This window comes from Biomphalaria glabrata, chromosome 11, assembly GCF_947242115.1.
Source record: "Biomphalaria glabrata chromosome 11, xgBioGlab47.1, whole genome shotgun sequence".
Lineage (NCBI taxonomy): Eukaryota > Metazoa > Mollusca > Gastropoda > Planorbidae > Biomphalaria > Biomphalaria glabrata.
The window spans coordinates 4,690,007-4,714,088 of record NC_074721.1 but is presented as its reverse complement, the minus strand read 5'-3'; the positions used below and the strand labels follow the sequence as shown (position 1 = coordinate 4,714,088).

At 36.8% G+C, this 24,082-nt stretch overlaps 1 protein-coding gene across 3 annotated transcripts in view; it reads left to right on the top strand.

The window, feature by feature from the left end:
• LOC106072236 (contactin-like) overlaps positions 1 to 19,937 on the top strand; it is a 42,784-nt gene extending 22,847 nt beyond the window's left edge. For all 3 annotated transcript variants that reach the window (XM_056004438.1, XM_056004437.1, XM_056004439.1), the window contains 16 exons: positions 222 to 376; positions 1,248 to 1,368; positions 2,190 to 2,471; positions 2,869 to 3,032; positions 3,892 to 4,024; positions 4,488 to 4,557; positions 4,834 to 4,931; positions 5,145 to 5,285; positions 5,761 to 5,855; positions 8,142 to 8,234; positions 10,380 to 10,524; positions 11,507 to 11,628; positions 16,000 to 16,189; positions 16,840 to 16,967; positions 18,153 to 18,330; positions 18,754 to 19,937. In XM_056004438.1, the coding sequence (XP_055860413.1) occupies positions 222 to 376; positions 1,248 to 1,368; positions 2,190 to 2,471; positions 2,869 to 3,032; positions 3,892 to 4,024; positions 4,488 to 4,557; positions 4,834 to 4,931; positions 5,145 to 5,285; positions 5,761 to 5,855; positions 8,142 to 8,234; positions 10,380 to 10,524; positions 11,507 to 11,628; positions 16,000 to 16,189; positions 16,840 to 16,967; positions 18,153 to 18,330; positions 18,754 to 18,914 (2,276 nt within the window). In that variant the 3' untranslated portion in view covers positions 18,915 to 19,937. The remainder of the gene's footprint in view (positions 1 to 221; positions 377 to 1,247; positions 1,369 to 2,189; positions 2,472 to 2,868; positions 3,033 to 3,891; positions 4,025 to 4,487; positions 4,558 to 4,833; positions 4,932 to 5,144; positions 5,286 to 5,760; positions 5,856 to 8,141; positions 8,235 to 10,379; positions 10,525 to 11,506; positions 11,629 to 15,999; positions 16,190 to 16,839; positions 16,968 to 18,152; positions 18,331 to 18,753) is intronic.
• Positions 19,938 to 24,082: the final 4,145 nt, after the last annotated feature.

Here is a 24,082-nt window from a genome sequence, read left to right as displayed (position 1 = left end):
TAAGCACCAGTGTTTACATGCTGTCTGATTTAACCAATAGAGTTATCGATATTTTTTGTGATTGTCTGAAGATATTTTAATGTAATGTCTTAAGGACATAAAGACTGAGGATCTATATAAAGACCTTTAATTATATTTTAAAAAATCCATAATGCAACCTTAGTATTTGTCATATAAAGTCAACCAATCAAAGTAAGCTCTATGATGTTGTTCCATCTCAGCCAAACCTTTCTTCATTAAACCATTACGAGACCAGCACGCGGACATTGGCTCACCTTTGACCTGGAGATGTGATGCACGTGCAAGCCCAGCAGCAATCTACCAGTGGTACAGGAATGGCGAACTAGTGCAGACGAACGATGAGACTTTTATTAAGGTAAAAATTCGGAGGTTTTTCTTTCTTATTTCCTCTTCCTTTCAGAAATGGATGCGCGGTGGCTGAGCAGTAAACCGCTTAGCTTTCGAACCAGGGCTCAGGGTTGAAATTCTAGTGAAGATTGGGGTTTTTAATGTTATGTGCGCCTCTGAGTCAACTCAGCTCTATTAGGTACCTGAAATTAGCTAGGGATAAGTAATGGCGGTTGTCACTCTGCTGGCCACAATAGCACCCTCGTTAACCGCGGGCTATAGAAACAGATGAAGTTTACATCTCTTTTAGTATCGCTGGTTAGTTGCCCATTGGTATTTGACAAGGTTTTAACCCTTAGTGTGAAAGTCTAATATATATATTTTATTGAATACTTTATATTGAATATATTTTTGTTCTACAAACGGAAGAGCTTAGAGAGCTTAGAGAGCTTAATTCTGCGGAGCTAAAGAGTTGCACAATTATGATCCTGCACAAAAGATCATCAACGCTTCTCTTATTTTGTACCCCGGATACACCAAAAGGTTTGCTATTTATAGTTTTGTTTTCCCGCCATGTCTGTACATCTCCAACTACAAGCTAGTGTAGCATTCTATTACATGCTCGGATGGCTGCCTGGTCGTGCGGTTTGCGCGCTGGACTGTCTTTCAGATTTATCGATGGTCCAGGGTTCAAACCCTGCCCGCTCCCATGCCCCCGTCGTCCTGCGGGAGGTTTGGACTAGGAAGTAATTATCTTCAACTTTGAAGGAACATCCGAAACATGTTAAACATTTTGCAAACATATATAACTATATAATATATTTATTTCTCGTGAATCCTTACAGCGCGTATGTACCACATTTAAAGTCTTTTAACCATCGTTTTCACTTGTCCAACAGGTGAATTACAATGTGTTACTTATCACTAAACTGGACCCCAAACTTCACAACGGCATGTATCAGTGTGCTGCCTCCAACATCTACGGGACATCCATGTCTGAAGGGCAGCTGAGAGTTCTAGGTCAGATCACCACCTACAATATATAATAAGTAAAATGTAGATGATTACGAATTACTTTAAAAATGTACTTTCATTCGTTTCACTTTAAAAAGAAATTAATCGATAAATCTATTGATAACCTTGTCAAAAACGTATATATGGTTTTGTTGGTATTAATAAGACTGAAGTCTTTTAGATTTTGTAAGTCTTCGAACTACTTGTTCCAAATGAATGTTCCTTACGTTCGTCATGATATTTCATTCCCTTTTAATCATCATAACTAGTAAAGCTGCTTGCACACTAGATGGTTTGGACTGAATTGCTAACTGGACAAGTCTTCAGCATTACGTTGTAGTTTTCATATTGTTTAAAACTACAAAATCTATTTAATTTACCTTTTTTAAAAAAAATATTTTTTATTTATTCCAAGTGCTTTGTAAGATGAATCAACAAATAACACATATGAAGTGGGTTCATCTCTTATGCCCGTACGACTAAAAACTGGTTATATGTAGTAGTTAAATGTTCAATTAGCCACATAGGCAACAGATCCCCAGGATCCGGACAGATATTTCACTGTCACCGTTTTCTGTACAGCCGTCTTTATTTTTTCGTCCGGTCTAAACCGTGTAGTGTGAAAGGAGTCTTAACTTTGATCGTACATTTTTTTTTATTATTGGTTTTAATCTATGAGTTTGAGTCATGTGCTCCTTGAAAACGTTTTCTTAAAAACATTGTTTACCTCTTTCATAGTGAAACATAATCAGTTTATCTTTTTTTTTTTAAAGAATATTAATTATGTCAAGTCTTATATATATTTTTGATATTCATTTTGTTTTTAGCGTTCGCGCCACATTTTCAGAAATTCCCGATGATGTCAGAGACGCGAGCCTCGCTTCAAGGCAACTTGACTTTACATTGTCGCCCAGAAGCTGCTCCGTTTCCTGTGATAACCTGGTTTAAAAATGGCGTGGAATTGTCCACTTCTCTCTCTAACATTGTCCAGTCATATAATGGTCGGCTGACGATCTTAAATGTCAATGCGGCTGACCATGGAACGTACACCTGTCGGGCTGTTAATCAGTTTGGTCAAGCGGAAGACAAAACTAAAGTTACAACTATTGGTATGTAAGTTTATATTCATTTAGTAATAGTGGTATAATATAGGATGACACGCAATTATCTTTAATACTATCGATTTAATAAAATTCACAATTAGTCATTTTGGAGTGGTGGAAAAGTGGTAGAGCGCTAGGCTTCTCAACCGATGGGTTTGAGCTCAAAATTTCAACGAAAGCTGAACTTTTCATTCCAACATGAATGACTTCCTTAAATTCACAGACCTTTTTTTAAAATATCTGTCTAGGACATTTCAAGTTTTTTAACAACACATCTCAGAAGTGAGTTAAGGTACTAGAAATCACGAAATTCTAAATCCCTTGGCTTGGAGGCCAAGCAATGTATCCATTGGCCACCAATTTCCTAACGGAACTAAACAAATGCAAATGTTGGTACTTTCAGAAGGAACAGCGATTACAACAGCCCCACAAGATCAGATGGCTCTGTTTAACTCCACCACTTTCTTCTACTGCCAAGCTTCTGTGGCTAAAAACACTGATATGGTCTTCATTTGGCACTTCAATGGTCGCCCCATTGACTTTTACAGGGATCCTGAATACAGACAGGTAAGATTAGCATAAATAGAATACAGAAATTTAGGTATGGAATACAGATAGATATGTTTGAACTACAGACATGTAAACTGAGATTACTGAGAGCTACTGTGTAATACAAAGGAATGTGTGAATAGAAACAGGTACATCTGAAAAAGTTCGTTTGTTTTTGACTGACATAAAGTAGCAATTATAGGCCTACATAAAACACTGAACCATAATCTTCAAATACAAAAACAAAATTTAATAAAATACTCTGAAAGACACAAAGATAAAGGCACATTCCTCGTCCCATATGCTAGGACAAATTTGTACAAATACTCCTTCTTCCCTAGTGCTATTAGAGCATGGAATGGGTTACCTGAGCTAGCCAGGAAAACCAGTGACTTGGCAGAATTTAAGTCATTGGTTAATATGCATGACTGAATGCATGACGCGTATGACGTAATCATCTTCTTTTTTGAAGTAACGTCTGTATTATATAAGATAAGATAAGATAAACTAACATTAACACCTTTTAAAAAATACACAAAGAAATTTAGTTTCCTTTTCAGACGTTGCGATCTATAGAGCAGACTATGTACAATTTATCTATTTCTGTGGCCCAAAGTTAACGACCGTGTCATGTGGCCAGAATAACGACCAGCCGCCTTTACTTCTCCCCAACTAATGTCAGGTACCCATTAAAGGACTCAGAGGAGGCTTAAAGATCCCGAAATTAAAACTCCCATCTTCACCAGGATACGAACCCTGGAGTCCTGTTTGGAAGCCAAGCGCTTAACCACTCAGCCAATGCGCCTACTGGTGCTACCACATTGCCTAGAAATTATGAATGCAGGAAGCTCAGTGTTGTTTTGTTCTTGGCGCTCAGGTACCAGGAGATCAGCCAGGCAAGAGCGGACTTTACATCCAACAAGTCAACTTCGCACACACGGGGATGTACGAGTGTCAGGCCAGTACCACAATGAATAGTGACAAAAGAGGAGGATTTCTGACAGTTGTTGGTAGGTACATCTCAATTTACAGTGATTTTTTTTCTAAATATTTGAAATCATACATATTAAGTTCTAACAAGTATTTGTTTTATAAACAAGTGGTTGTACAATTGCCAGGTGTGTCAATAGGGATAAGCTCGTTTTGTTTTTAAGATACTAAACTGCATGAGTCTCAAATAGTTTTAGGGCAACTAACTCTCGCACCTTTCTCCTCTTGAAACTTAGATATTAAACCAGGAAAAAACTGCTATTACTGCCAGTTGAAAGGATTGAGTGGCCTTATCGTGCCTATTAGTTGAAAGAGTACTCAGATATATACACGACGCAACATATAACATGATTGATTTTCAATATACAAAATTACGATAAAACATATAGATGACAAACATTCAGGAGTAGATAATAACTAATTACTATTGACTGATTCTATATTCAATAAAAGTAGCAATAACTTTCATGTACACATGATCAGGTCCGCCTGCTGAACCTGCAGGAGTACAGGCTGACTCAACTACAGTGACCAACTCCACAGTGCTGGTTAGGTAATTACATACATGATATGTCATATTAGCAATGTATGGAGAAACACTTCAGTTCTATTGAAATTGATGCACACAATATTTGCACAGCTTTCTATGCAAGGTTCAAGATGAACTAAGATTGAGCAATTATATTTTATCTAATCTTATGAAATACAAATGTTACTTCAGATGTGTCTAAATCAAACTCGTGTTTTAATTGATTTGTAAAATCTAATAATTATGAAGCTAATCTAATTTTATGTTTTCCACATGGTACTATTTATTTGTCCGGTCAAGATGGACGGAGAACCTCGACAATGGTCATCCTATCACCCATTACATTGTTGAGGCAGCCACGTATTACGAGCGAGATCAATGGACTGTGGTCATAGGGAGTAAGTATTATGTCTTGGACTTAAATAGACAGTGAACTGTCGTCTGTAAAGTCTTGGGTTCAAACCCTGTCCGCAATTATCTTCTTTATTTTTGTAGCAACATCTAAAACTTACATATCTATTGCTCTTTTCCTATTGATCAAATGCTTTACACTTAAATCTACCATTCTCAAATTAAAAACAAACAAACTTGACATTCATTTCCTGCTCCAGATTTGCCTGCTGTCTTGACCATACACACAACACACGAGAAACGATACGTCCTGGTGTCTGGTCTACTTCCTGGATGTGGGTATCGTTTCAGGGTCACAGCTGTCAATCAAATTGGTCACAGTCCACCGAGTATACCATCAGGTGCGTTTTACTTGGGTTACTGCATACCAAATTAAGCCGCTTTGCAGATCAGTTCGTGTTCTTTGAAAAAAAAAAGTATGGTATCCCTCGCGGGCAATATGTTATAAATCCCCCCTTGAAAAAATGTGACAACATCATTGCCATTGTGAAGAAAACAGACTTCAAACATTATAATTTTTTTGAAATCTTAGTTTACATTTTACATGTTGACTGGTTGACTGAAATAACCTAAAAGATAACTAGAATTTCATGAACGTTATACGACTAATGGTTATGCTTGCCCTTGATGTGGCAAAATATGTAGGTCACAGCAGGGTCTCTTTAGCCACGGGAAATACTGCATTCCTCATTAATCTTAGGACTCGAAGACAAGCTTTATTGTACGACATAAAAATGTATAATATATACCGTATAACGCATATAACGTATACTTAGTTGTTATATATAATTGTACTATGTTTCACCCCCCCCCCAGGTTATGTCCAGACACTAAGTGCTCCTCCATCTCTAGCACCTTTGTGTATAGGAGGCGGGGACGGTAAGGTTGGTGACCTGATCATGACCTGGAAGGTAGGTGGAAAAAGGTTATTCTATGTCTTCCATATTTACTCACTTTAAGGATATTTACATTAAGTAAAAAGGGGGGGGGGAATCCGTAGGGGTCCTTCAAGTCACCTCACCTCACCTTAGTCTGTTGGACCGTTGGGGCACCATGTAAGATCTGGTGAATGTCTTTATCTGTTTCTCTCTGTCTTTTATCTTTGATGGAATCTCTTTTAATGACAGGCCCGTTCATTCTTTGATGTTGTCTTCCCATCGCTTTCTGTCTGTGTCTTCTTTTTTTTGCCTGGTTCTGTTCCCTGGAGGAAGTTTTTTTTTTCTGAAGGCCATGTGATATGTAGACTTTATGTTTGCTTTTTTTAAACAGTACTTAGCAGGTCATCGTGGGGTCCAATCACTGAACTAATCCTGTCTTTAATCACTTCGTTTCTGGTGCGGTCTTTGTATGTGAATTAGATGTTACAGAAAGATCCCAGGTCCCTCAAGAGTGTAAAAATCTCTTTATTCTCTTTTGTCTTCCTTGTATCTTTTTCCCTTCATACTGTCATGTTTGTCTTTCATACTGTCATGTTTGCCCTTCATACTGCCATGTTTGTCTTTCATACTGTCATGTTTGTCTTTCATACTGCCATGTTTGTCTTTCATACTGCCATGTTTGTCCTTCATACTGTCATGTTTGTCCTTCATACTGTCATGTTTGTCCTTCATACTGCCATGTTTGTCTTTCATACTGTCATGTTTGTCTTTCATACTGTCATGTTTGTCTTTCATACTGCCATGTTTGTCCTTCATACTGCCATGTTTGTCCTTCATACTGTCATGTTTGTCCTTCATACTGTCATGTTTGTCCTTCATACTGTCATGTTTGTCTTTCATACTGCCATGTTTGTCCTTCATACTGCCATGTTTGTCCTTCATACTGCCATGTTTGTCCTTCGTACTGCCATGTTTGTCCTTCATACTGTCATGTTTTTCCTGCATACTGTCATGTTTATCCTGCATACTGTCATGTTTATCCTGCATACTGTCATGTTTTTTCTACAATCTGTCATGCTTATCCTGCATACTGTCATGTTTTTTCTACAATCTGTCATGTTTATCCTGCATACTGTCATATTTTTTCCTGCATACTGTCGTGTTTTTCCTGCATACTGTCATATTTTTTCCTGCATACTGTCATATTTTTTCCTGCATACTGTCATATTTTTTCCTGCATACTGTCGTGTTTTTCCTGCATACTGTCATATTTTTTCCTGCATGCTGTCATATTTTTTCCTGCATACTGTCATATTTTTTCCTGCATACTGTCATATTTTTTCCTGCATACTGTCATATTTTTTCCTGCATACTGTCATATTTTTTCCTGCATACTGTCATATTTTTTCCTGCATACTGTCATATTTTTTCCTGCATACTGTCATATTTTTTCCTGCATACTGTCATATTTTTTCCTGCATACTGTCATATTTTTTCCTGCATAATGTCATGTTTTTTCTTGCATACTGTCGTGTTTTTCCTGCATAGTGTCATATTTTTTCTTCATACTGTTAAGTTTTTCTTACAAACTATCATGTTTTTCCTGCAAATAGTCATATTTTCCCTACGTACTGTCATGTTTTTCTAACATACTGTCGAGTCGATGTTTAAATCTGCATCACGAAAAAAGAACCACACACACACACACACACATACATAAACAGCCATCAGCAAAAAAATACAAATAAAATCACTAAAATCATTTAGAGCAAAAGCAAGCAATATTGCAACTGACCATTTATCCATGCTTGGAGTGTAATTGGCTTTTCTAAGCGAAGTTCGGACGTCACAGCTATCTTTGAATTCATAAGAAATGAGATTGTTCTAAAGATCAACCACGGACTAGGAGCTAAGACAGTGTATATAAATAAATTACATTTATGATTCTTGGCAAAAGAAACATGTCATACGGTATCTCTGCCACTGTAAACGAAACATGGTCACACATTTTATTCGGACATTATTAATTCCAAGATTGGTTTGAATCCAGCTGAATATGTTTCTTTCTTTGTCTTTTTTGTCTTGCTGCATACTCCAACACACATATAGCTCTATGCTGACGCACGATTATAAAATGTATTTAAATATTTATTAGGCTCTACTTTTATGGCCATTGGCTTAACATATTTCTACGTATTATATTTTAAAATCATTGGGAATGAATTGTATGAAATAAAAAAAAAAAAAACATCTTTTAGACTCGAACTTTTGTCTGATTTTTTTAATGTACATAATTAGAATGAATTTTGTTTTCTGCAGCCCCTGACTCCAGAACAACAAGGGGGCCCTGGCATTGGTTACAGACTATACTGGAGGCGTCATGGAATCAGTGAGGAGGAACAATGGAGTACTGTAAGTGAAGATTGATACTTAACCTGCCCCCTTCGCCCCATTTAATAATAATAAAAAAAAACCTTGAGACTAGGTTGTTGTTTTTTCATACCAAATTGTTTTTAAACTTAGAATTTGGTTCGTATTGCCTTCTTGCAAAAGGCTGGAAAACATGGCGTCTATTCATAAAAGTATTCAAAGATTGGGCCTACAGGCCGACATCAGAGTCATTTTTATTATAGCTCTGAGACCTACACAATTATAGTTTAATGGACTAATTTCCAAAACAATTTTTTTTTCCAGACTCTTCTTTCATACCAGAGTAGAATTAGATTATCCTAATTGGTAAACTTAAGCACACTACTGATATATCGAGCTTATGTGACAAATGTGTGTCTGCAATCTTGTTGATGTTTCGGTAAATTTATGTTGTTATATTTCACCTGGCAGGTTGAACCTTGTCATATGTATGGGGCAGACGTTGACGTCATTCTGGGTTAAGCTATGTGACCTTTATGACAACGCACAGAGTCCATTTTTTTAGACTTGGTTAAACTGCATTAAGTATGAATGTACATTTTTAAGAGGTGGAGATCACAGACATCCAGTTTTATTAACCAGAGGCCAAGTGCGCTTGAACTTGGCTTGGCTTGACTACCTAGAAGGGGGCTCGAGGTTCGACACCCGACTCGGGCAGAGTTGTGTTTACTGAGCGCCTAAAGGCAACACGAAAAACGAACTCCTAGATAACCCCTCCCCCCCCCCCCAACTGGTCCATAAATGAGATTGGACCAAAGCGCTCTGAGCATGCTATAAGCGCTATATTAAAGCTATAATAATAATAATTTATGCCTGTCTACTCTATCTCTCTCGTCATTTATCTCGTTTTCTTTCCTTTATTCGGGAAGTGGGGCTATCTACGAAGATCTGATTTCTGAATTTGTGAACATGCACTATTTACATTAGATTTTTACCAAATATTTAAATTTTTACTACCTTTACTATTTTAACTGTGAATAGACCTTGATTTTAATTATATGACTGTATAGAATCTGGCCCTTGTTGTTTAGAGAGAGAGTAGTCCTTAAGGGACTGCAGGCACGACATGGCCTAAATTGTGCCGATGTGCCTCAAATCAACAAATCAAATCAAATCAAATCGTTTTCTTTCTCACTTCCTCTCTCAGACTTGTCATTCATTACTTCCCCTGTCATCAGTTCTTTCCCTTTTCTCTTCCATCGAGGTGTGGTGGCTGAGTTGTAAAGCACTTGGCTTGCTAACTGAGGAAGACAGGGCTTTTTACTTTCGGGATCTTTACGACGCCTCTTAGTCCACCCACTTCTAATTGGTACCATTGGAAAAAGTAAAGCCTGTTGTGTTGGCTACTTGACACCCTCGTTAACCGTGGGCCACAGAAACAAATGACCTTTACATCAACTGCCCCATAGATCGCTAGGTCTGAAGAGGGAATTTAACTTCTGCTCCTTTTTATAGGCCTATATATTTTTTTCCTTTTACTAGTGCTTTACACTACATTGTTAATCCTTGAACTATATATAGGCCCTATATATATATATATATATATATATATATATATATATATATATATATATATATATATATATATATATATATATATATATAATTATTTATTTATGTATTATTATTATAGCTTTTATAGCATATAATGCTTATAGCATGCTCAGAGCGCTTTTGGTCAAATCTCATTTATGGACCAGTGGGGTGGGGGGGGGGGTATCTAAGAGTTGGTTTTCCGTGCTGCCTTTAGGCGCTCAGTAAACACAACCCAACTCTGCCCGAGTCGGGTGTCGAACCTCGAGCACCCTTCTAGGTAGCCAAGTCAAGCCAAGTTCAAGATCACTTAGCCTCTCGACCATAGATCGCATGTATATACTTTCCGAGCCATCACAGTTTTAAAGGTTCATTAACTTTTATTTAAAATTATAATATTAGTAATTATAATACTTCTCCCAACTTTGAACAATCAAAGCTACACATGGGAGCAATATTTGCTACGAAAACAAGAGAAACAGATGACCCTTACATCGTCTGCCCTATAGATCGCAAAATATAAAGAAAAAGGCACTTTTACTCATCTTTTTTATCTTAGACGGTAGTCTCAAAATTCTACTTTCGATTTGTCAGGCAGATGTCGGTGACGTAGGCCGCTATGTGACAATAGTAGGGGCAGAGAACTACTTTCTGGAGTATGACTTTAAGATCCAGGCTTTTAACAACGCAGGTTTGGGCCCAAACAGTACAGTCAACGTCATCATGTCATCAGAGGATAGTAAGTAGAGTGATATCCCTTTCTAGTTAACAACTATCAATATTGAAAGTATATCATTAGTACTCTCTTGTTTAACAAATCTTATATTTTATTGGCAGACCCTAAACCAGTCACACAGACTAAAAAACGCAAAATAACCTAGATGTTATAATAAATGAAAAGTTATTGTATCTCCTTATTAATAAAATTATTAAAATATCAAGCAAATCATTAGGGTTTTATTAAATTAAAAGAAACGTTTACAAATCAAACATGCTATTTATAAAATGATATTCAGGTTAAGTTAGGCTAATATTAGAATATGCATCCTCTGTTTCTCGTATTCGTGATAGCATTGGTTGCTTTTAATATTAAAATCAATCAAAGTGAGACTCTTATAGTCAAAACAGAAAAGGAAAAAAAAACTTCTTTTGCATGAAATTAAAAATTTAATGTTCTTTTCCCTAACAATTTGTTTCATATAGGATTATTTTTTTATTTTTTCTCATCTCTAGCTAAATGATTCAAGTCGCCTTACATTGTGTTAGAAAAAAGGCTGAGTGATAGAGCGCTTGGCTTCCAAACGGAGGGTTCCCAAGTTCGAATCTTGATGAATCTAGGATTGTTAATTTTGGGACTTCCAGGGCGCCCCTGAGTCCACCCAGCTCTAATGGGTGAAAAATGAGGGAAAAGTAAAGGCGGTTGGTCGTTGTACCGGCCACATGACACCTTCGTTAAGTTAACCGTGGGCCACATAACCAGATGACCTTTTACATCGTCTGTCCTATAGATTGCAATGTCTGAAAGGGTACTTTACTTTTCTACATGGGTTTAAAATTTTGATGATTAAAACTCCAGAAGATAAACATATAATACAAAGAGCAAGTTACAACATATGAACTACAAACTTGCATGTTATATTTGTTGAATGAATCTATTCGGTTTACAAATAACTCTGGTCAATGAAGCAATAAGGTTTACAGAGTTCTCTTAAATTTTTCAGTGCCTATAGCAGTACCCACTAATGTCATGGCGGAAGGTTACAACGGAACTGCTATGGAAGTGATGTGGACTCCTGTGCCTCAAGTCCGGGAAATAGCGCGTGGCAAAATCTTAGGCTACCAGGTAATTGACTTTTTAGCACGAGGCAAAATCTTAGGCTACCAGGTAATTGACTTTTTAGCACGAGACAAAATCTTAGGCTACCAGGTAATTGACTTTTTAGCACGAGGCAAAATCTTAGGCTACCAAATAATTGGCTCTGTCTGTCTGTATACTAAAAATTAAAATTTGTTCTTGCTATTTCTCCCTCACCAAATCTCGGATCAAGCTGAAATTTTGCATAATTATAATTATTTATTTTACCGGACAACAGAAGAAAAAAAAAAGACAACAAGTTGTTGATTATTTTATGACATCTTGAACAAGGGAACAAAATCGTATTTGACAGATGTGGTGGTACAAGTTGAAATAGTCCACTTTAGAACTTTTTAGGTTGAGCCCTAGGTGATCATTTTTAATGCATTTAAAAAAAAAAACGATTATGTAAACATTCACAAAGTTACCCCCTTCTTTTCTCCCCCTTTCCCAAATGGTCCAGACAAGTGATAGAATCATAGCGCATTGAAGAAAACTAAAATCTAAACAAAAACAATTGGTAAAAATATTTCTAATCGCGCAGATGTGTCACGTATAGGTGATACATATTCACATAATGCCTGGTCCAAACTAATGTATACAATTACACTAAATATAAACTATGTATTTTTTTTAAAGAATTGTATTCTGTTTTTCTTGTGTTTTTTTTTTTGTATCTGCTTTTATTTTTTTTTTTTTGTAATGACACATATTAATACAATGATTACTACGAAAATAAGACGATTGATGCTATAGCGTATGTAAATGCTACTGAAAACTGCCATAGACTTTTTGCACACGTCACATTTAGTTGCAATCAGAAGTAGTTTTGGGAGGAGAATGTGCTTTTAGTCTCTGATTGGGCTCGACAAACATTCCCTGGTATTTTGTTGTGATGGACAAACGGAAGAACTTAATAACTAGAACCTTACTTCTGATAAATGAGAAAATAATTTTAAAAGTACACTCAGAACTTAAAAATCTAAATATCTCACGAAATTGAAGATATTCTGTATAGATTTCGACTTAAATCCTAACTTGAGATTACAATAGATTACGTAGAGATAATGGGATCTGGTGGAGTCTTCGTCAAGATAGGAATTTGTTGATTGAGTTTGACGCAGCAATAAATAATGTAAAAAAAATGCTTTGACATAACAAGTAACAAAATAATACATGCAAGAGACAATCACGTGACCAGATTGTTTTGCAAATTAAAAACTATTCAGAGTAAGATTCCTAGAAAATTCTACAAATAGCCTTCATTTTTACATAAAAAAAACAAACCAAAAAAAAACTATCGTTTATTCTATGTTTAATCTTGTTCAGTCTATATTCAATGTTCAATCTATTTTTAATCTATGTTCAATATATGTGCAAGCTCTGCTCAGTCTGTGTTTAATCTTTGTCCAGTCTAAGTTCAGTCTAAGTTCAATCTATGTTCCATCTATGTTCAGTCTATGTTCAATCTATGTTCAGTCTACATTCAATCTATGTGCAATCTACATTTAATCTATCTTCAATCTACATTCAATCTATGTTCGATCTATTTTCAATGTATGTTCAGTCTAGGTTGGATTATTGTTCAGTCTAAGTTCAATCTATGTTCCATCTATGTTCATTCTATGTTCAATCTTTTTTCAGTTTATATTCAATCTATGTTCAGTCTATGTTCAGTCTATGTTCAGTCTATGTTCAGTTTATATTCAATCTATGTTCAGTCTATGTTCAGTCTATGTTCAGTCTATGTTCAGTCTATGTTCAGTCTGATTACTACGAGGGCAGCAAAACAAGCAACATTAACACGAACGTTGATCCTAAAAAAATTTGATATTGTACGTTAGGCTGTCGTCCCGTTGGCCCAGGGTTCGGATCCCTCCCGCCGTCATAAATAAATTTCGGACTAGGGTTAATAATATTCAAGTCTTAAAGAATATCTGAAATATGCAAAAAACAAATAAACAAACAAACATTTCTAACAAGTTAAAAAAACAGAAGAAATGTAAATTGGACAAAATGATTGTAATGTCTTAATGACTGCTTTCATATGTGCATAACAGTGTGGACTTTCCGAAACATCGCAACTGTTTCTTTAAGTGTGTGATAAATAAAGGTAGACCTTTTGAAACGACTCGGTTGTAAATCTCTGACATTAAAGTATGCGTCACTCTACATGTAACTAATTAAACGTTAAGTCTTTTTAATAGCATGTACTAGAAGATAGTCTATTTAAGGAACGTGTCATTGTTGTTTCTCTGTTGAAACATGAGTTGTAGTATCTGAGTACAAGTACTTTTTAAATAGTTTGTAACCTTGGAACATAACTGCTGTTTGTAAGCGCTCCTGTGCATTCTTAGAAGAAAAAAAATATAAAAAAACTTTATGAAATGAGGTGAATTATTATAGTCTAGAGCAGCGGTTCTCAACCTTTTAAGCTCGGCGACCCCTTTTTACAATCTCCCAACTCTGCCGCGACCCCCCCCCCCCCGCTTACACACACAGCAATAGGAAGAATAGACAAAACAATCCATTTTTTCGATGGTCTTTGGCGATCCCTGGCAAATCGTCAATCGACCCCCAAGGGGGTCGCGACCCACAGGTTGAGAACCCCTGGTCTAGAGTCTAGAGATAAGCACTTGCCTACTGATTCGAAGGTTTCCGATTAGTGTCATGGTGAGGACAAAAGGTTTTAACTATTTTTAGGATCAGTTAGAAGTTTCTGAGTTCCCCCAAGCAAGGGAAGGTCGTTGTGCTGGTCACTCAACTTCTTCGTTATACACTTTGTTTAATAAAAGATAATCTTAATATCAACCTGGTCGTACGGTTTGCTCGCAGGACTGTCTTTCGGACTTATTGGTGGTCCCGGGTTTCAAACCCTGCCCGCTTCCATTCCCCGTCGTCTTGCTTGATCCTTGGACTAGGAAGTAAACTATCTTCAACTCTGAAGAAACATCCGAAACATGTAGAACATTTTACAAAACATTTTTTACAAACAAACGCCATGTAAAACACCGAGTGTGGGCTTAATATAAGCTCATGTAGTCTTCAATGTTTGTATACTACATGTCGTGTTAGATTACAAGCAAACTAAAAAACAATCAAAACACTTCTCCTTCGTGTATCAGAGTGTTAGTCCGTCAAAGCTGAGAAGTAACGGAGCTTGCTTTTACATATCGTATATCAACTCAATCTGTCTGTCTGTCTGGTAAAAAGTGTGCACACGTTATTTCTCCCACAACTATTCTCGGATCAAGCTGAAACTTCGTACAATTATTCATTGACATAGACAAGACATGAATCAATATAAAAATGTGACCAATTGGACACGTGATTACTGATAATTCATTATTTTGTTTAATAGCAACAAGGGAAACTAATTCTTTAGTATTGACAGATATGGATAAATTTGTTGGGTTTAGTCTTTTAAAATAATTTGTAAACGCTATTTCTCCCTCGCGCATATGTGATAAAATTTATACTTTTAAAAATTATTTATTGTACCTAACTAAACATAATCAATAAACAGAAATACTCATTTAGTCAATTAAATATTGGTCATTAATCAATTTGTTTTATATCGAGAAAGGGAAAGAACTTGTACATTATTGGTAGATATAGTCTTAAGGACGGAGTACTTCTCCTTTAGATAAGATTTGTTTTTTTTAATGATTTTTTTTATATTTTTCTTGTTGATCCTCAAACATGACTACCGAATATTTACCATTATAAAAAAACAACAACATTTGATTACAGATATTTATAGTGTATAGCTCGGAAGCGTTGAAAACATTTTTGATAGCTTCCAAAACAAAATGTTTTCGAATGAGGGTAGCGGCCTCATCAAAAATCCTGCCCAGGGCATCCATTTCTGTAAATCCGTCTCACCATTACAATTCATTACACCATTTGTTAGACAAGATTGGTTGGCATTTACTAGAAGATGCACATATCACAAACATGTGCACGTATAATTTGTGTGTGTTCGTATATATGTGTCACTGTGTGTCATACAAAGAAAGTGCGTGCACTTAGATTATAAAGTTCTAGTTTTCTGACAGAATAACTGATTACTTTGATTATAAAGTTCTATTTATCTGACACAATTACTGGTTACTTTGATTATAAAGTTCTATTTATCTGACACAATTACTGGTTACTTCGATTATAAAGTTCTATTTATCTGACACAGTTACTGGTTACTTCGATTATAAAGTTCTATTTATCTGACACAGTTACTGGTTACTTAGATTATAAAGTTCTATTTCTCTGACAGAATAACTGGTTACTTAGATTATAAAGTTCTATTTCTCTGACAGAATAACTGGTTACTTATATTATAAAGTTCTATTTCTCTGGCAGATTAACTGGTGGCATTATACAGAGCAGGCTATGGACTACAGGGAATTCATTCGCCATTACGGACAGCGAGACTCTGGGTTTGTCATTGGTCTAATTAGCGATAACTTCTATTACTTCACTATACAAGTGTATAACTCCGCAGGCCTGGGACCCATCTCAGAGTACTACTTTCAAGAGTCTTTGCACGCACGTGAGTAACTCTGTTACATACTGTATTTTCTTAATACTAAAATAAAGGTCCTCTTTCAGACCCTATGATCTCTAAGGCTAAAGGTGTAAAGGTCATCTTTTTTTTTTGTGAACACTGTTAACAAGGGTGTTATGTGGCCAACACAACGACCAACCACCTTAACTATTCCCCAACTAATATCAGATACCCATTAGAGTGGACTCGTGAGCGCCATAGAAATCTCGAAATTAAAAAAACCCAGTCTTCACCTGGATTTGAACCCGAGACGACTCGCTTCGGAAGCCTTACGACAATCGTTACGTAGAGAAAAAAAAACTTGTCTTAGATTAATGTAGCAATTAGATGGTGTGATTGTAAATAGCTAGCAATAATGAAGTACTGTCTAATTGTTTCTTTTCAGTCCAAACTATGTACAGCCCGATCCTTAATAGCGACTTTATGGGACCCCAAATGAGTGTTTTTTTTTTACATTAAATGTTAAATCCCAAAGAAGTTAAGCCTCCCCCCCCCAGCAGGGCCTCCAACCCCTAGCTACGCCCCTGTCTTTAGTTCATAAAGCAACCTTATAAGGAGGGTTTTAAAATAATCATCACATTTAGATGTCTTTTTGTTTAGACTAAAGCAGCCGCTTTGTTTTCTTTCTATTGCAGCGGCTGCTGGGTACCCAGAAGAGATTAGAGTCTACTCTGCTGGCAAGCATAACGGTCACCACGCGGTGGAGGTGTGGTGGAGGGGTATCCACATTACTCAACCAGAGGGCAACATTCACGGTTTTGTGGTGAGTACGTCTAATAATGGACTATTTATATGAGTTATAAAGAATCTAGAACTATAAATAGAACAGATAACAAGAGTGCGTTAAATTGTAAACAGAAAACTAATTTGAAATATTCTGCAGATTCACTGTCACTTTCTATCACTCTGCAACTCTCTCTCTTTTTTTCTCTCTCTTTCTCTCTCTTTCTCTCTCTCTCTCTTTCTCTGTTTCTTTCTCTCTGTCTTTTTCTCTCTTTCTCTCTCTTTCTCTCTTTCTCTGTCTCTTTCTCTCTCTCTCTCTTTCTCTCTGTTTTACTCTCTCTCTCTCTCTTTCTCTCTCTCTCTCTTTCTCTGTCTCTTTCTTTCTCCCTTTCACTCTCTTTCTCTCTTTCTTTCTCTCTCTCTTTCTTTCTCTTTCTCTCTCTTTCACTCTCTCTCTTTTTCTCTCTATCTCTTTCTCTTTTTCTCTCTCTCTTTCTCTCTCTCTTTTCTCTCTTTCTCTCTCTCTCTCTTTCTCTCTCTCTCTCTTTCTCTGTCTCTTTCTTTCTCCCTTTCACTCTCTTTCTCTCTTTCTTTCTCTCTCTCTTTCTTTCTCTTTCTCTCTCTTTCACTCTCTCTCTTTTTCTCTCTATCTCTTTCTCTTTTTCTCTCTCTCTTTCTCTCTCTCTTTTCTCTCTTTCTCTCTCTCTCTCTTTCTCTCTCTCTCTCTTTCTCTCTCTCTCTTTCTCTCTCACTCTTTCTCTGTCTCTTTCTTTCTCTTGTTCTCTTTTTCTCTCTCTCTCTTTCGTTTTCTCTTTTTCTCTCTCTTCCTCTTATTCTCTTTCTTTCTCTCTCTTTCTCTCTCTCTCTCTTTCTCTGTCTCTTTCTTTCTCTGTCTCTTTCTCTCTCTTTCTCTCTCTCTCTCTCTTTCTCTCTCTCTCTTTCTCTCTCACTCTTTCTCTGTCTCTTTCTTTCTCTTGTTCTCTTTTTCTCTCTCTCTCTTTCGTTTTCTCTCTTTCTTTCTCTTCCTCTTATTCTCTTTCTCTCTCTCTCTTTTGTTCTCCCTCTTTCTTCCTCCCTTTCTTTCTATCTCTCTTTATATGTTTCCCTCTCTCTCTTTCTCTCTATTTTTATGTCCAACCTCCAGAACACCCACGCATACATATAGTTAGACCACTCATACTTACAATTGTGTCTCCATTACGTCTCACTTGTTGGTCACCCACAGATCTTCTACTGGCACGCCAACGAGGACTACCGGAGCGCGTGCAGGCACGTGATCCACGACCATCACGCCCATCACGCGCACATAGAGGTGGAGCCAGGGGTAGTGTACGCCATACGTGTGGCCGCCTGGGGAGAAGGTGGATACGGACACAAGTCTCTTACAACATATTTTACTATTGGTAAGTATTTTTTTCCCCAAAGGGTATGACACTCTCCCTACAATGATGACACGAATCCTTTCTCAATGATTTAGTCCATTATAATAGCGTTATGTACATATATTTACAACATGTCCTAGACATATTTGATCATCATTCCAGTTTATAACAACCGTCATGCGTTCATACCGAGACTTATTATAGTAGGTCTCAACACCGACTGGCGACGTCGCAAGCTGTGGGCAGTTTAGACCAATAACATAATGCCATGTCACAGGTCATGACGTTTGAACTGTTACGTGGAAACGAGCTATAGTTCTAAACTGCCCACAGGTTGCAACGTCGCAGGTCAGTGTTGAAGCCAAACTGAGGCCTTCCTGAACGATTGGCTTCTTTTATAATTCATGTTTAACTTTTTTCCATTTCTGACTTGTATCATTTCAGAAGGCAACAATATTTTGGTAGACTCTAAGTTGGCATCAACTGTGGAAGCTTTCAGATCTACAGCTTCAGTCCTGAACTATCCACTATCACTTGTTTACATAGCAACTGCAACGACTGTGTACTTGTATATTTTATCTGTAATGAACTGGTCAACGTTGTAGCATACGCCAATGATTTTACAGTAAACAAGAGATTTTTTAAAATGGATATCCGTGAATTGTAAACGTGATGGATAAATGGATATTTTTTTTCATTTTTGTAGACTTTGTTACGTGGAGGATGAATGTAGTCATTTTTGTAGACTTTGTTAAGTGTAGGATGAATGTAGTCATTTTTGTAGACTTTGTTAAGTGTAGGATGAATGTAGTCATTTTTGTAGACTTTGTTAAGTGTAGGATGAATGTAGTCATTTTTGTAGACTTTGTTAAGTGGAGGATGAATGTAGTCATTTTTGTAGACTTTGTTTAGTGGAGCAGGAATCTGATCTTGTGGTAGACACTGTTAAGAGGAGATAGAATGTGGTCATTTTGTTAGATTTGGTTAGGTGGATTGGTATTTGTGATCTTTTTTAAGCGTTTGGATAAACAAAATAAGAATTTATTGATTCAAGATCACCTGTCCTCAATGCCGGTATGAAGATTGTCCCTAGATCGAAGCCTGCTGTATTCAATCCCCTACCGTCGAGTTTGGACGAAACAATTTTATTTTGAGGAATATCTGAGACTTTCATTTGTGATTCTAACAAGTTTTATCATCATATCTAAGTTTAACTTAGACTTAGGTATAGATGAATCATTGCGCTGCTCCATAAACAAATGTTAGTGCTGGTACTGAGTTTATACATGTAAAGATATATGTAAATACTTTTTTTTCATTTTTGCTCAGACAAATTTGGTCTTATTTTTTTTGTGTGTTTCATTATTGTACATAACATTGTTCAAACCAAAGATTTTTTTTCAGTGTTTTCCGTTTAAATTTTCTGAAAGTAAATTGAAAAAATATTTTACTTCTAAAATCCTGTATACAAATCCTTACACTTTAAATCCATGATGTGATTTAGAATTCTGAAGCATTTTATGTTCTTACAATTATCGTATGTTTCATTTCTGTGTATGTTATAGATGCTGCTAGTGAAATGGAATGTCTGTTTGTATACACATAATACAGTTCTTAATAACTTTGACGTTATTTCTAAGTATGAAAGTAGATATCGTAGTTTTAACTTTTGTGTATATATGCTGGTCATGTGACTTGATTTTAACATAAAATTATTTGTTAAAATATTCATGCGAACTACAGTGTATGCACATAATTACTTTGCTCATTCATATCAGGTATGTTCGACTTGATCTCGCCTGTATTCTTTTGTTTTAGCTCCTTCATTGTACAATAAATTATAATTTTTAAATGTGTATGTTAAAACTTCACCATGTAGAAATTATAATGTCATTTTGTAAAATCATTTTTAATACATACATTCATCTTGAAAATATTCTTTTGTTTCCATTTATTTTATGAGATATGACCAAAACCCAATTTAAACACACCCCAATCGTATTTGTCTGAGCATAATAATTCCAGACACTATTCCCTTGAATCCCTCATCCTTGGGTAAGGTGCGGAGAAACATTGAGCCGTCTCGAAGCGGAGTTCAAAACGACGTTCAAAGCGTTGGAACGTGTGTAAGAGAGGATCTGTGATGGAACTGTGCCAGCGGTGCACTTACCTATATTCATTGATTTCGCATTAGAGGCCCTCGAATGGCATGACTTGCAGATCCTAGGGGTAGTGGATCGTCTTCGTTCACGAAACAAAATCTACACTATGTAGATTATAAGCGCGTAAAAAAATCTACAAAACTTTACGCTATATGTGAGTGCGTCTTTTATCTGGTGTTATGATGTGGTCGCCCATACAAGAAACATTCTTAAACAATCTAACGTATGCAAATTTGTATTGTAAACAAAATGCGTGTTTATTCCTTAAACTTTGTCTTTGTCATAATCTTTAGGTGTAACCTTTGGTTAGTATTGTATGTTGCATTATGCAGGTAGTACGCAAAACAAACAAATTTAAATATGTAAATAAAAATGCTAGAAAATACTCATAAATATATTTGTTTCGTTTGTTTGGGACGAAGGCTGTACTTTTTTTTTTTAATTTTCTATTTTCAGTATAACATTATGAGTTATGACACAAGAGAAACCTTTAAATATATTTTCCTTTTTATTGATTCTCATAATTGATGTAGAGTAGATAGAAGATTGGAGCAAAAACCAGACTGGTTAATAGGCTTAAATAGCTAGCTGCTAAATACTATGAATGTCTGGTGTCTAGTCAGAGGCAGCTCACTTTCTAGTTTCTATTCAGACTACTAGATTTTCGGTAGTATGAATTAGGAGAACTAAGCATAAAAGAAAGGTCCCGGATTGCAGATGCCATAGACACCAGAAGTAAAAAGAAGGGTGAAAGTACAACAGCCCCTGGCAATTACGTATGTCCAACCTGTGATCGCAGCTGTGTATCAAGGATTGGCCTCTTTAGTCACACAAGAAGTTGCAAAGGGAAAAGATCGTCTCTCGAGATGTAAAATGTCATAGGAATGAAGAGATATGTTAAAGATATAGGAATGATAGAATATGTGACTTTGCAATGTGACTAGACATCTTACGTTTTAAGAAAATATTGCTTAATTAATAATTAATCATTTAGAACAAGACATTAATCAACATCAACTTCTATAACGCATACGTCATATTATTATTATTATGTTAGAAATGAACGGGTAGTCATTCTCTGGCGCTGCCAGGGTCGAGTTTCGCTAAAGAGAAACAAAATTCATCGTAGTCCCTTTAACAGTTTCCACTGAGGAATTTTCTGGTGATGTGGCAGGTCTGCAGCAGTACCGCCCTCTGACAGGCAACGAAGATGTTCCTAGGAATGTTAAGGGCCTTGAAGGTGTCTGTGAGGTCAGTTGTTATTATCCCCTCGGTAGATATAACAATGGGGTATATTGTTATTTTGGACAATTTCCATAGACGCTTAATCTCCAAGCCTAGGTCCCCATATTTTCTTTGTTTTTCTATCTCAGTTTTTCTTAAATTATGAGACAGTGGTACGGCGATATCGAAATGGTAGCGGTTTTTTCTTTTTTATCGATGAATAGTATATCCGGGCGATTGAAATCTACCGTTTTGTCGGTCAGAATAGGCCTATCTCAGTAAAGCAGATGTTCAGTAGAATCGAGAACCTCCTGCGGAGAGTATTTATAATAAGGGGGAGTGTCCATACCGATCAATTTGTACGTCAAAGCCAGGTGTTGGTGTATTAACCTTGCAACTTGGTTATGGCGACCTAGGTAGGCTGATTCTGATAGGGCTGGACATCCTGCCATAATGTGTTCAATCGACTCGCCCACATTTCCACATTTTCGGCATTTGTCGACAACATTGAGTTTCAGGATATGCTTCTCGTAATTTTTTGTCCTGATTACTCTGTCCTGTATTGCTGTAACAAAGCCTTCTGTTTCAGGGTAAAGATGACCTGCTTTGAGCCATGTTAAGGAAGCAGCCTTGTCGATGTTGTCCCCATGTAATGAAGCCGGAAATTTTCCGTGGAGTGTTTTTTCTTCCCATTGGCGAATCTCATGCCCTACGTCGTCCAAACCGATATTGACATCAGCATTGTGTAGGTTCAGAGGGGTTGCATCGGAGTCGTATTTCCGTAGGAAGGAAACTAATTTATTGCTGGAGGCGAGCAGTTTTGATCGTATTTTTAAAACTTGCATCTTACACAATTTGAAGATGTTCTGCAATCCACGACCCCCATCCTTCCTGGGCAGGTATAACCTTATGGTGGAGGACTTGGGGTGTAGGCATCGAAACTTGGTTAGTAATTTTCTAGTGAGTCTGTCAATGTCATGTAGGTCGGTGTCAGTCCATTTGATCACACCAAGCGTGTAAAGGAGCACTGGGACGGCCCAGCTGTTTATTGCAGTGATGAGGTTACTGCCAGACAGTTTGGTGTTGAGGATTTTATTAACTCTTTGCCTATATTTACCAAGAAAGTCCTCTTTTAATTTCTTATGATTTATCTTGGCATTCTGGTTTATTCCAAGATATTTATAAATAGAGGCAGAATTCAATTCCTCGATGCCTTCAAATTCAATGTTTGTGTTCGTTGCCTTGCCCTTTTTAATGCTTATGATGCCACACTTATACAGGCCAAAAGACATACACATATCGTCACTAAAGCATTTTACCGTTTTGATTAAGGTGTGTAATTTTTGCTCGGTTTCTGCATATAGCTTTAGATCATCCATGTATAATAAATGGGACACACATTTTGTACATTTAGTGTCAACCCTAAAACCGTTTGTAGAGTCTTGGAGTAATGTAGATAGAGGATTAATCGCTAAGCAGAACCAGAGTGGAGATAGTGAGTCACCCTGGTATATACCTCTTCTTGTGTGCACAGAACCTAGTTTATCACGATTAAGGTGCAGATTTATCTTCCAATTATTCATAGACTTTCAATAGTTGTTTTATTCTTGGGTTGATTCTATGAATATCCAGGGTTTTTAATAGCCAATCATGCGGAACTGAATCGAAAGTTTTTTTGTAGTCGATGTAACACATGTGTAAATTTCACTTTCTTCTATTAGCTTGATGCAATATAATACCATCTATAGTTAGCTGTACTTAACAGCCCATCGACTCTTCAATGCAACCTTGTTGTTCCTCTGCTAGTAGCTTATGGGCAGAACAAAATTTATACATTTTACTTTTTAAAAGTGAAGTTAATAGTTTATACACCACTGACAGACAAGTGATAGGGCGATAGTTTGATGGTTGGTTCGGATCCCCTTTTTTGGGTAGGAGAGATGTTCTCCCTTCAGTGAGTTCTAACAGCATTGAAGACGGTTCTGATATTAGCTCGTTAAAACTTGATGTTAGTGGTGCATGTACGGCTGTAAGTTTTTTCAGCCAAAAGTTGTGTATATTGTCCGGTCCAGGAGCAGTTCAGTTGTGAGTTTTTGATATAGCTGCTGAGACTTCCTCAGCTGTGAAATCCTCATCAGGCATTTCTGGTATTATTATTATTATTATAGCTTTTATATAGCGCTACTTTCATGCTTATACAATGCTCAGAGCGCTTTTGGTCCAATCTCATTTGTGGACCAGTTGGGTGGGGGGAGGGGGTATCTTGACGATGGTTTTTCCGTGCTGCCCCGAACCTCGAGCCCCCATCTAGGTAGCCAAGCCAAGTTCAAGCGCACTTGGCCTCTCGACCACGCTTCCCACCGTGGGTGGTTTGTATTTAGAAGGAT